Source organism: Canis lupus, chromosome 17 (assembly GCF_003254725.2).
Source record: "Canis lupus dingo isolate Sandy chromosome 17, ASM325472v2, whole genome shotgun sequence".
NCBI lineage: Eukaryota > Metazoa > Chordata > Mammalia > Carnivora > Canidae > Canis > Canis lupus.
Window position 1 is genome coordinate 19,132,122 of NC_064259.1, and position 13,626 is coordinate 19,145,747.

A 13,626-nucleotide genomic window follows, 5' to 3' on the forward strand; every position below is an offset into this window, starting at 1 on the left:
ATGTATATTTTGTATTATTGAGATTGAATACTTATTTGCTATATCAGTCTTAAACTCTGTTATCTTTTGATTCTATAGCCAATGTATTAGTTCACAATTAGATGAGCTCCTCTGTCCACCAACAACGGTAGAAGGAAGAAATGACGAGAAGGCTCTTCTTGAACAGCTAGTGTCCTTTCTCAGCGGCAAAGATGAAACTGAACTAGCTGAACTAGATAGAGCTCTGGGAATTGACAAACTCGTCCAGGTATTTATTAAAATTGGCATTGTTTAAATGATTCAATCCTGAGAGGCTAGAAAATTATTTTTAAACAAGATTTTTAAATATTGTTCTATGTGTGTTTAAGTAGTTTTATAATTTATTCTTGTGAAAGTTATCAAAATATAGCAAATAGTTTTTTAAACAACAACAAAAAAGATCATTATAATTAGAAATAGTTAGAATTAGAAAGTCTTAGCCTTTCCTATGGACCAGAATCTTAACGGCTCCCCCTAGAATAGAATCCAGATTTATATCATCACTTCTTATTCTAGGACTTAATTTATCCTTCATACATGCTAGATTTCAGCCTGTATATTCCATAATACCCCAACTTCCAGGTATTTTTCACGCTGTGAGGTTGAAAAATCAATTTAGTGCCTCATGACCAACGTTTTTTTAAGTAGCAGACTAAAAGGTATCAGAATGCATAGACCACAGAAAGGGGAAGTTATGTTTCATAAAACTCTCCTTTCTGTTACATACATACGTGTACACACAAACACAAACATACTAGGTCACAATTTAAATTAGATTTTTTTTTTTTACAGTGAATGATAGTTAACAATTTTGAAAGCCATAGCTATGGCATTCTATTAGGCCAGCTATGAATTTTTTTCAAATAAGAGGACAGCATGAATTCTGTATTTGAGATAGAAAAATGCCTAACTAATCGCCCCTTTAATAATCTACTTCTCATGGTAAACAACTAAATATAAAGTTTGTTGACTCTTAGGCTTTGCAATGTGGTTCTTTTCAAACCTTTTAGCCGGTATTTTAACCATGTTTTTAATCTCTGTTTTGAGATTTTTTTTTAGACATCTCAATTCATCTGTTACTCCATTTCAGAAGTAACTTTCATAAGTGATTCCTTTAGGTAGCAAACTCCTAGAGAACTTCATTAATTCAGCATAGTATTTTATATAAAATGTTCTAGAGATAACATGTTCTCAGATCCAAGATTATAAGAAGCATGTCATTTATTGGCAATAATTTATTTGTAAAATATTCTGGCTTATTTCCCAACAGGGAGGTGGATTAGATGTCTTATCAGAGAGATTTCCACCACAACAAGCAACACCACCTTTAATGATGGAAGAAAGACCCAACCTTTATTCCCAGCCTTATTCTTCTCCTTCACCTACTGCCAATCTCTCTAGCCCTTTCCAAGGCATGGTCAGGCAAAAACCTTCACTGGGGACTATGCCTGTCCAAGTGACACCTCCCCGAGGCGCTTTTTCACCTGGCATGGGCATGCAGCCCCGGCAGACTCTGAACAGACCTCCAGCCGCACCCAACCAGCTGCGGCTTCAGCTTCAGCAGCGCTTGCAGGGGCAACAGCAGGTGAGTCCTCCAGGTTAGCAGGTGGCACTTGTAAAGACCTGTGCTAACTCTCAGAGGGCTAACAACAGCCCATTGGCTAGAATAAAGGTGTCAAGAGGAACAAGTCCCACAACCTTTATGAAAGACTCAAATCATTCTTGGTCTGCTAGGATAAGATAAAGGAGTCTTCCTTCCTTCCTTCCTTCCTTCCTTCCTTCCTTCCTTCCTTCCTTCCTTCCTTCCTTCCTTCCTTCCTTCCATTTATTCATTCATTCATGAGGGGCACAGACTGAGAGAGAGGCAGAGACACAGGCAGAGGGAAAAGCAGGATCCTCATAGGGAGCCCAATATGGGGCTCAATCCTGGTTCCCAGGATCACGACCCAAGCCGAAGGCACACGCTCAACTGCTGAGCCACCCAGGCGTCCCTAAAGGAGACTTTCATTCAGTTAAAGACAGCTAGCTCATAACAAAGTACCTTGAGACTCAAAATTTAAAAGCATTTTAATTTTGTTTTTTGAGATAAAAAATATTTAGGATGAACATCATATTATTATTAAATTAATAAAAAGAAATATATAGCTTAATTTATAAAGTAGAGCATCAGGAGGTACTGTTATAATTTTTGTAACAGAAAATGAAATTTGTGTTGTTTGAAGTTGGAGTGATTGATGCTTAGTGATATTATATTAGGAGAATGGAGGAAAGGATAGTTTGGGGGTCCTAGGGAGTTGAGTGAGTTAAATCTCTCTCATGACAGGTAATGAGTGGGTATGGTGGCACAAATATTTAAGATTTATATGCAGCAAATACAGAAATAAGCATCAAGAACCAAAAAAACGAATGATTAAAAGTATTATCTCTGCAGGGGGCACCTGGGTGGCTCAGTGGTTGAGCATCTGCCTTTGGCTTAGGTTGTGATCCCAGGGTCCTGGGATGGAGTCCTGCATCAGACTCCTGGCAGGAAACCTGCTCCTCCCTCTGCCTATGTTGCTGACTCTCTCTGTGTCTCTCATGAACAAGTACATAAAAAATCTTAAAAAAAAAAAAAAAAATTTAAAGCAATTTCATAGAGAGTTACAAATTCAGGAAAGAAGAGAACAAAATTATATTAGAAAGACAATATATATAACATTATAAGAGCTCTGGTTTCAAGTCCTAGTTCTAACCTTACCTTATGTGGTTTCACAGTCAGATTATTTACCCTTTTAAAGCCTCTGATTTCTGATCATATCCATAAAAGAAGCTCAATAAATAATTCCTCTACCTCACAGGTGATGTGTGGAATAAGATAGGACATATAAAGATCCTAGTGCACTTCCAGGCATGCAGTAACACTTAATAAATACTACCTATTATTATGAAATTATATTCAATAAATAATATAAAATGAGTTTCTATTCCACTTAAAAAGAAGATGAAAAGGAAAGATAAGATAGGAAAAATTGTTAATGGTAGAATAACAGAGAAAGGAATAATTTCTAAAATGCTGGGGTGGAATAAAAAACTCAGAAAGGAATTAGGGGAAGAGAAGGAAGAAAAGAGAAACAAAGAAAGGAAATAGTAATATGAGTATTAGTTGAAGGTAAACTACTCGTTATAACTTGGGATTCATTATTCTCAGTAGAGAGCACAAGAATAAGAAATTCTTCTAGTTCACAAAACATAGTGTTCACAAAACATATTGAGGGAGACTATACTAAGTACCATACAAAGAATAAAACATACAGGCAACTCTTAGAATTTACAGTCAGCTTGTGGTATTCCAAACATACACACCTGAGAAATTCAATAACAGTGCAAGTCCTAAGTGATTAAGGGCTAACCTAAAAAAGTTAAAGAAAACCTAGGTGTGTTGATTTTCTCATTTTACAGGATAGAGTCAATAAATACTTATGGAGCAAGGCCAGATCAACAGTCTAGGTCAGATTTGTGAATGGGTGAAATAATCATTCACACATAGTTTGGGAAAAAATTGCTTTTACTTTGATTTCTTCCTAAAGTAGCTGATAAGCAGAGGAGCAATGCAAAGGATACACATGTAATAAGGATGCAAATAGGTAAGTGTGGTTCCCTGTTGCTACCTGTAAATATTATGGAGGCATGTCTAAGCTTGGTGGCCTTAGTAGCCCAACATTGAAATATCCATCAAGTCAGAGAAATACAAAATTTGAGGCACACTAACACAAAAGTTTAAGCCTCCAAATATGTCAGTACACAAAACAACTTACACTGCCATGTAAGACAGAGTCTCATTGTCCGGACCTACTTTTTGGGTGCTAGATTGTAAGTTCTTCTAACAGTGGGGCCCTCAGTCCACAGTTGCTCTTGCTTTGCAGATGCTTGGAGTCTTCTGTGTGTGTTCACTTAAAGGCACTCTGTGAGAAGGTCTGGCCAAGGCTTATGTCAGTCAGTATTTCAGTTAAGATGCTTTCAGTCACAAGGAAAGAAAAAAGATCCATTCAAAGTAGTAAAGCCATTTTATGTTATGTTATTTTTATTTTTATTTTTGTTTTTTAAGGATTTTATTCATGAGAGACAGAGAGAGAGTCAGAGGCATAGGCAGAGGGAGAAGCAGGCTCCCCTGTGGGAAGCCTGATGCGGGACTTAATCCCAGGACCCCGGCATCATACCTTGAGCCAAAAGCAGATGCTCAACCACTAAGCCACCCAGGTGCCTCAGTAAAACCATTTTTAAAAAGTATTTTGACTCAGATAATGAGAAGATAGAAATCAGAGAGGTCAAGGTATGGTTACCTCAGAGGCTCTGGAATGTTATCAGGGACCTAGGTTCTTTCTATCTTTTTACTCTGTAATCCTTGGCAGCTAGAAAAATGGGTCTCATGATTACAAATATCACATGCAAACAAAACTAACAGGAAAGGGGGAAACTCTTTTCTACGCATCTTTTTTCAAAAGCTAAGAAACTGTTTCCATGTTCTTGTCCTTCTCTACTTCCTACTGCTCCAAAAACAGAAAAAGGACCAAAAAAAATTTTTTTTAATTTCACACATCTGGCTAGTCAGAACAGAATCATACATACACCTTTAACCAACTGCTAGCAAGGATTGGCTTAGAGTACATACGTTACCCCTTGAGATGTGTGCTTTGGGACAATCAGCTGAACAAAATCCTATTCTGTCATTGAGGAAAAAGAAGAGGGTAAATGGCTGTGGGCTGGCAATAACAATACCTGATAAAGGAATTAAAGTTTAAATATATCATTGGCACACTAAAAATTAAGTGATTTTGAAATACAGTAAGCAAACATGACAAAATAATCGTATATAGACAATACAAATGCTTATATAGAAAATCCAAGAATATCTATAGTGAACTTAGAATCAATAGAGAAGTTCAGCAGTGTTTCTAGGGGAAAAAATAAGAAATAAAATTTAATAACAATCCTTTTCATGAACAACAACCAATTAGGAAATATAATTTCAAAATATGTTATCTCAATTTATAAGACTTAGAAAATTATAAATCATAATTGAAAGTCAAAAAACGATCCAAGTAAAGATACCAATGAATGGAAAGATTTTTCATAAAGATGTCAATTGTTCTGAAAATAATTAAATTCAGTAGAATTCCAATCAGAATCTCAACATGAAATTTAACAAATAAATGCTAACTTTATTTTAGAAGCATGAATACAATATTAAAGAATAATGAGGATGAACTTGCCTTATCAGATACCAAAATTTAAAACCAAGCCTTAGAAATTAAAACAATGTGGAATTGGCATAGGCTAGACAATTCGACCATTTGAAACATAATAGAGAACCCAGAGACACACCCAGACATATATAAAGACTTAATAAGGTACAGAGGTGACAATCAGTGGAGAAAGACTGGCATGTATAATAAATACTAGTACATTTGGCTGTCCATCAAAGGAAAAAATTAGATTCCTTATCTCATACCATACACAAAAATAAATTCTAGATATTTTGATGATCTAAATGTGAATATGAGAAGATTACTGTGGCCCTTTAAAAAGGGGCATAAGGGAAGAGGTTGATGTTTGCCTTAAAATTTAAAACTTAGTAGATAAAAGATACCATAAACAAGATTAAAAGACAAACCATAGATAGACTCAGGAAAGATATTTGCACTCTGTAAAACTGACAAAGGATAACTATCCAGAATACATCAGATTCATAACATGGTGTTCATAATATACTTTCCTTGCTAGATTGGTATCAACTGTTTAGTTGTTGGTCATATCCTTTCATTCTTCCTTCCCTCTTGCCAAACACAGATCTAAAGCATCTCATAGGCAGGAATTTAGGACAGTGCTGATGACTTGAAAAAAAGAAAGGCACCAACTCAGATCTACATCATAGTCTTTCTTTTTAATGGATTTTAAGAAGTTCAGTTTAAAAACATTTCTTCACCTTAGGTATATCTCATTGACTGGAATGTGGTACACAAAGAGTAAAAAGATCCTAAGATATCTTTTAAAGATTTTATTTATTTATTCTTGAGAGACACCCAGAGAGAGGCAGAGACATAGGCAGAGGGAGAAGCAGACTTCCTGCGGGGAGCCCCATGTGAGACTCAATCCCAAGACCCCAGGATCACAACCTGAGCCAAAGGCAGATGCTCAACCATTGAGCCACCCAGGTGCCCAAGATTCTAAGATTTTAAATTTGATTATACAGTTATGAATAATCCCCAGTTGGGGAACGGGGTAAGGAAAACACCCTAGGAAACTAGTGGGGATTCATTGGTTTAGATTTTTACAGAACAGCAAAAATGAAGGTGATTAAGAAGAACTACAAAGCTGTAATACAGCCTTTAGGTGTAGTGTCTGCTTACGTCTCAAATAAGCCAAGTCTCAAATATATCCATGATACCAATAAAGAATTCCCAAAAGTTCTATTTTAGAAAAGGACAACAGCAAGAATGAGTACACCTGCTGCTTATAGAAAATTGTACAACATTGGCTCATAAAAGATGTGATTATTCTGTTCTAGTTTTATATTCTTCACCAGCCAGGGTCTTCATACTCTCAAGACTATATGAAAAGGGAGTAACATTTGAAATAAATAAAGAAATGTGATATACTTATCCATCTTAAAGCAAGTCAAGTCCACATGTGTTATGTATTAAAGTACTGAAGAAAGTGTATGGATCTGGGTACAAGAACCACTATTGATTATTTTTTATATATTAGAGAGCATAGAAGTGACCAGAAAGTAGAACCACAACAAGGACAGAAAATACAGGGAAACAAATTTCACTTCTAGAATTCTGGCAATGAAAACTGCCTGATAGAAGAATAGCTTCTTTAAAAGAACCCTTTGGGTGTTTGGGTGGCTCAGTCAGATAAGTGGCTGGCTCTTGGTTTTGGCTCAGGTCATGATCTCGTGGTTGTGGGATCAAGTGCTGCATTGGGGATCTGCATTCAGCATGAAGTCTGCTTTAGATTCTTTCTTCCTCTCCTTCCCATACACTGTCTTTCTCTTTCTTTCTCTCTCTCTCTCTCTCTCTCTCTGTCTCTCTCTCATATGAACGAACCTCTTGTCAAGAATTTACACAGTGGGGACATCTGGGTGGCTCAGCAATTAAGCATCTACTTTCAACTCAGGACATGATCCTGGAGTTCCGGGATCGAGTCCCACATCAGGCTCCCTGCATGGAGCCTGCTTCTCCCTCTGCCTGTGTCTCTGCCTCTCTCTCTCTCTCTGTCTCTCATGAATAAATAAATAAAATCTTTAAAAAAAAAATTACACAGTGGCTAAATCAGGGTTTTCAATCTTGGCAGTATTGACATTTTGGGACATATAATTCTAGTTATGGGGGCTTTCCCATTCATTTAAGAATGTTTAACAACATCCCTGACCTTTACCCATAAGATACCAGTAGCAACTTTTCTCCAAGTTGTGACAGCCAAAAGTGGCTTCAGACATTGCTAAATTTCTCTTGTGGGGCAGAATCATCCCTGGTTCAGAACCTCTAGGCTAGATAATTATCTTTTGAGTTTCCTGTGGAAGCACTTCTGGCACTGAAAAAAAAAAAAATCCATTTAGCAGACAAAATGTCAGCCATCTTAAACACAATGTGTGTGTTTTATATGTGTAGGCTGAGTTTCTAGTGTTCCACTGGACACAAACCCCACATTTCCTCTTATAATGCAAGCCTTTTGACCTGGCCTTTATAGACTTTTGAATTTATGTCCCCAGCTCTGAGGATTCCTGACCTCTCTTCTCACACTGACCAAAAGTCAAGATTTCCAAGGAGTTAAAGAATACAGTGATCCTTTTGGGAAGACTTCCTTGGAAGAATAGAACTTGATCTGCTTGCTAGATAATGGGTAGCATTTTAGTAATCAAAGAGGCAGGTCAGAGTGAGATAACTGTACACAGTGTTAGGTTGTACACAGAGAGAGTGAGAGGAGAGGAAAAGGAAAAGAATTATTTTAAGAGCATAAATAGATCCATTTTTCTTTAATGGAAAGTGCTTGTAGATTACTGGTATTTAGAATAATTTCTTCTGCTTCTAAAAATAGCTTGTTTGTTTTCTAAGGTTGTGATTTATTTCCTAAGGTTATTTTCTCATTTTTACTACTTCTCAAGCATCTTTCCTCTGTCCTCACCCATTTCATTAACACATCATCTCGCAATTTAAAGAATATATAAAATTGTAAGTTTGGAAACCCAACTCCCGCTCCCCTGGCAATGTTAACTTCTCTTTATCACTATGTTTAATGTATTTTCCCCTGTCTGCATTGCCTTGTCTTCTGTTTATAGACTTACTGTACTTTCTGCCTCAAGTTAGCTCTATCATCCTTCTTGCCACCCGGCATTCTCATCTTTCAAGTCCCATTGAGCACACTCGTGTTCTTGGTCCCTGCTTTCATGCTCTAGGCTAAGTGTTGTGAATGTCTCTGGAAATGCAAGTATAACACTTATTGGTGGCGCCCTTCTGTATTGGCCTCTGACACTGAACAGAAATTCCCAGAGGACAGAGATTTGCTCACCTCTGTAGCCTTCAAACTTTATGTAGTATCTTGCATACACTTAATTTTTTGATAAATCTTTGTAAAATTAATGGCTTTTTTAAACTACTGTCTGTGGTCTGTTAGAATTTAAGAAGTATGTAGATTTTTTTTTACTTAAGAATCCCTTTGACTTTTAAAACTATAATGTTCGGGATCCCTGGGTGGTTCAGTGGTTTAGCGCCTGCCTTTGGCCCAGGGTGTGATCCTGGAGACCCAGGATCAAATCCACATCGGGCTCCCTGCATGGAGCCTGCTTCTCCCTCTGCCTGTCTCTGCCTGCCCCCCCCCCCCCCCGTCTCTCATGAATAAATAAATAAAATCTTTAAAAAGTAAATAAAGAAAAATTAAAACTATAGTGTTTGAATCTCCATTTTTAAGGTGATTCCAAATGTTTTATCCTATGCCACAAATGCCTGAAACTTTTCATTTTTAAGTTTATATTACAGTGAGCTTTTCCTGCCAAAATAGTTTGCTTTCTGATCTAACTGGAGTCAGAAAATTAATGAAACCAGAATTAAGAATTGAGCTGTTTAGAGATAGAAGATGTAATTACTGTTCACAGCAGTTTGGATTCTCTTATAAAACTTTCAGTCTTTCTAGTTTATATCTCATATTAAAATATATTAAATATACTAAAATATAAAATATGTTAAAATATATGGATAATATTTAACATTTTATCTTATAAAGTACCATATAAACACAAAATAGTATTGATATTGTTTTTATTATCTCTCTGAACAGTTTATTCACATCAATTTATTGAGCAAGAAATTCTGTAAGCTCTAGAGTGTTTATCAGGAAATATCACTTTTCACGTTGTTTGTTTTATTACCTGATGAAGTTAAGGCATGTCTATGACCTGAAACCCTAAGCTTGATACAGACACCATCTTCCAAACTAGTGTTCCAAACAAGATTGTATTTATCTAGGAGATAAATGTTAATGGCTAGATGTCAGGAAAAAAAGGCTCATGAAAACAAGTTGCATAGTATATCCCCTTCTTGAAGATCCACAGTGTGCTTTGGCCAATTAAAGGCTCAGAATTACTGCAGTAAAGAAATCTGTTTCACCTTGTGTAACCCATCATTTCCAATACTTAATACAGCACAGCATGCTATTTTCCTGGCACATCTATTAATATCCTGCAGAACAGTGTTCTTTAGAACACCAATTTGGGAAGTGCTGGTCTGAAGTAATTACTTCTTCTAGTTAAATAAATAGCCTATTTTCTCAAACCATTTGTTACTTACATAATTCTCTCCAGCGAATAAAATCATGTTGGATTTCCCCAAATATGTACTCATCTGACAGCTTCCAAGTGAGAAGTACCTCAACTTTTCCATTCATCTTCCAGACCTTTGTAGAATGTGCCCTATTGTATACTTACTTTTATATTCACGATAGTCTAAGATGTGGGGCTGATGTTTCTTTTCTCGCCATTATTGTATTTATCTGAAATAACTGAGTATTAGCATGATTTTTAGAGTGTGATATGTGAGGGTGCCAGAGTGGCTCAGTTGGTTAAGTGTCTGATTCTTGATCTCAGCCCAGGTCTTATTCTCAGGGTCATGGGTTCAAGCTTCACATTGGGGTCCATGCTTGGTGTGGAACCTATCTAAAAAAATAAAAGTACAATATATGTATGTACATGTGTATATACCTATATGCATATGCACACACACACACATATATGCACATGTGTATGGATTCTGCTTTTAAATGCTCTGTCCTATTTCGTATTCTGTAGGCAGGAAATATTTGAGAAGTGTTAGGAACTGCTAACCTTTTGGCAAATAAACATGGGAAATAATAAACCTGTAATACTAAAACTTGTTAATAATTAGTAAAAAGTTTGTGTTACTCTATAAGAGCCAAAGTATATGTTTATATGTAGAAATATGATATTCCATTGTTCCTTTTTTCTTTAGTTGATCCACCAAAATCGCCAAGCTATCTTGAACCAGTTTGCAGCAAACGCTCCTGTTGGCATCAATATGAGATCAGGCATGCAGCAGCAAATTACACCTCAGGTAATATGAGAAAACCAGACATTGTTAGTACTTCTCTAACCCAAGTTGTGTTTCTTAAAGTGTTGACTTGAGTTTCCAAAATGGTCTGTGAATTGATCTTCTAAGGTAGTAACACAGCTCTTTTTTAGAATGAATTTATAATCAACTTGTGATACCCCTTCCTGATATTTGATCTAAAGCCAAGGGTCCTTTTCATTTTATTGGTATTGTTGTCATTGCTATTAGATACCAGGTGAATCAGTATAATACTCTTACTGCTATCCTGAAAAGGACCAGTAATAAGATGCCTAGGTAAGAAACTATGTGAATGGTACCTGAAACCTGATCAAAACCCAGTCACATTGCTGAGTTATCTTAACTACCTTGTGTTCTCTCTTCAGTCTGAGCAACAGTATTGTCTGTTTTTTATATATTTTAACAAACCTTGTACATGAACCCAGGGCCATTGGAACTTTTTTTTAAAGATTTTATTTATTTATTCATGAGAGACACACAGGGAAAGGCAGAGACATAGGCAGAGGGAGAAGCAGGCTCCCTGTGGGGAGCCTAATATGGGACTCGATTCCAGGGCCCCGGAACCACAACCTGATCCAAGGGCAGACGCTCAACCACTGAGCCACCCAGGCGCCACCCCCCTTGAACTTTAAACATAAAAAACTGGGTAGCCTTCTAAGACTTGTCTAATACTCACTCCCTGCTTAATTTCTACTCATAGCTTAGTATTTTTGCTTCAACCACTTTTTCATGTTTTCTTAACCAAGGTGACACAGAAATTTGAGAGAGGAGGAATTTTAGACAGGACTCACAAAAAAACTTTTCTTTTCTCCATAAAATGTACCTAGATGGATTCGAGGCAAATACAGGAAGCCAACTGTAACCAAAAGGATAAATATTGACAGAAACTACTGTTAATGGGACACCTCCGTAGCTCATCGGTTAAGCATACAGCTCTTGGTTTCAGCTCAGGTCATGATCTCGGAGTCCTGGGATTGAGCCCCATGTTAGGCTTCTCTCTCCCTTTCCTAGCCCCACTCCCGCTTACTCTCTCTCTTTCTAAAGAAAAGAAAAAAGCGAAATGAAACTACTGTTAAGCAGCAGATATTGGCATCTTCATGGATCCATACTTGGGTTTCCCTGTCTTAAAAATCTCTGTGATTGGCTCATGCAAGGGAAATTAGGTCATAAGGAAACAAGACCTCACTTTTGTCATTCACATAAAGATGATTTCTATTAAAAAGTTATATGTCACATTTTCGTTTAGATTGGACTATATCTACTTGGCAAGTATAATTTTAAAGGAGCTATATACTTTGATCAGTTCCTCAATATGAATTGAAATTTTCTGAGAAAGGCTTTATTGATACGCCATGTTGCTTTACAAGTTACACCAAAAAGTGATTGTAATCTAATTTTACTGCTGCTTTTGTCATTCTTAGTATTTTAGCTATTAAAACACATACTGTAATGCCTGGAGTAGTCTTTACTGCAACAGTGATATAAAAATAGATGGTTCCGGGGCCCCTGGGTAGCTCAGTCATTTAAGCATCTGACTCAGGTCATGATCTCAGGGTTGTGGGATCAAGCCCTGTATCTAGCCGTGCACTTAGCAGGGAGTCTGCTTCTCTCCCTCTCTTTCCCTCTCCCTCTGCCCGTCCCCTTGCTCATGCTCTCTCTTTCTAAAAGAAATCTTTTTTTAAAAAAATATAGCTGGTTCCATTTATTTCTGTTTATTATTTTGTTTATAATTATTTTTTCAAGTAACAATTTGTTTGGCATTGGATCCTGGATTTCTGATTCTTCCTTTTTAAATGGTATTTGTAGGTTTTTCTAATTGTGAAGATAATGCGTGTTCATTATAAATGATTTGGAAAATGCAGGAAAGTATATTGAAGAAAATTAAGATCAACTATAATCACATTTTATTCATTTAAGTAAAGTGGAATCAATGATATCAATGAGAAAAGGGGGAAACTAAGAAACAGTAAATTTTGGGGAAATGAAAAAAAAGTCTCCTAACAACCTAATGTCTGATAAGATTGAAGTCATAGTGATAATTGCTACGTATTTTGTTGCCCCAAGCTACTAGGCTTTATCCTGTAAGCTTTCCAAAATAGGTGGCAATGATAACAATATTAATAAGTGAGGATTTATTTTCTCCTTTGCAGCCACCCCTGAATGCCCAAATGTTGGCACAACGCCAGCGGGAGTTGTACAGCCAGCAGCACCGACAGAGACAGCTAATTCAGCAGCAAAGAGCCATGCTGATGAGGCAGCAAAGCTTTGGAAACAACCTCCCTCCCTCATCTGGACTGCCAGTTCAAATGGGGAACCCCCGTCTTCCTCAGGGTGCTCCGCAGCAATTTCCCTACCCACCAAGCTATGGTACAAACCCAGGAACCCCACCTGCTTCAACCAGCCCATTTTCACAACTGGCGGCAAATCCTGAGTCAACCTTGGCCAACCGCAACAGCATGGTGAACAGAGGCATGGCAGGAAACATGGGAGGACAATTTGGCACTGGAATCAATCCTCAGATGCAGCAAAATGTCTTCCAGTATCCAGGATCAGGTATGAGGATTGCACTCTGTCCTCCATCATAAGTATACAGGTTTGTGTGTGTCTTAGTGCACTAACAGTGAGGCAATGTACTGAAGAGAAAAGATGCTGTCATGGGAGTCAGGAGATCGGGCTCCAGACTTCTCTCTTGCCAGTTAATGGGTAAGTGGTCTGAGGCTTACCACTCACTGATAGCTGAGATGATTAATTAGAAAATCTAGAAGGACTTGTCTGATTCTAAAATTTTGAGCATTTTATCTACAGAGTATATTCTCTTACTTTCTTACTTTCTGTCATGGATCCCTATAAGAATCTCATGAAAGTCCACTTCAGACAATGGGTTGAAGTACATTAACTCAAAATGTGCATACAGTTTTTTCATTATGTTGAACGCTTTGTTTTCGATAGTTAATATAGGGATAATCCAGCTTTACAGAGTCTCAGCACT

The 13,626-nt window shown here is 37.1% G+C and overlaps 1 protein-coding gene across 9 annotated transcripts in view; it reads left to right on the plus strand.

Moving 5' to 3' along the window:
* Window positions 1-13,626, plus strand: part of NCOA1 (nuclear receptor coactivator 1) — a 244,671-nt gene that overhangs the window by 205,235 nt on the left and 25,810 nt on the right. For all 9 annotated transcript variants that reach the window (XM_049096135.1, XM_049096138.1, XM_049096136.1 and 6 more), the window contains 4 exons: window positions 79-247; window positions 1,289-1,603; window positions 10,521-10,622; window positions 12,788-13,190. In XM_049096135.1, the coding sequence (XP_048952092.1) occupies window positions 79-247; window positions 1,289-1,603; window positions 10,521-10,622; window positions 12,788-13,190 (989 nt within the window). The remainder of the gene's footprint in view (window positions 1-78; window positions 248-1,288; window positions 1,604-10,520; window positions 10,623-12,787; window positions 13,191-13,626) is intronic.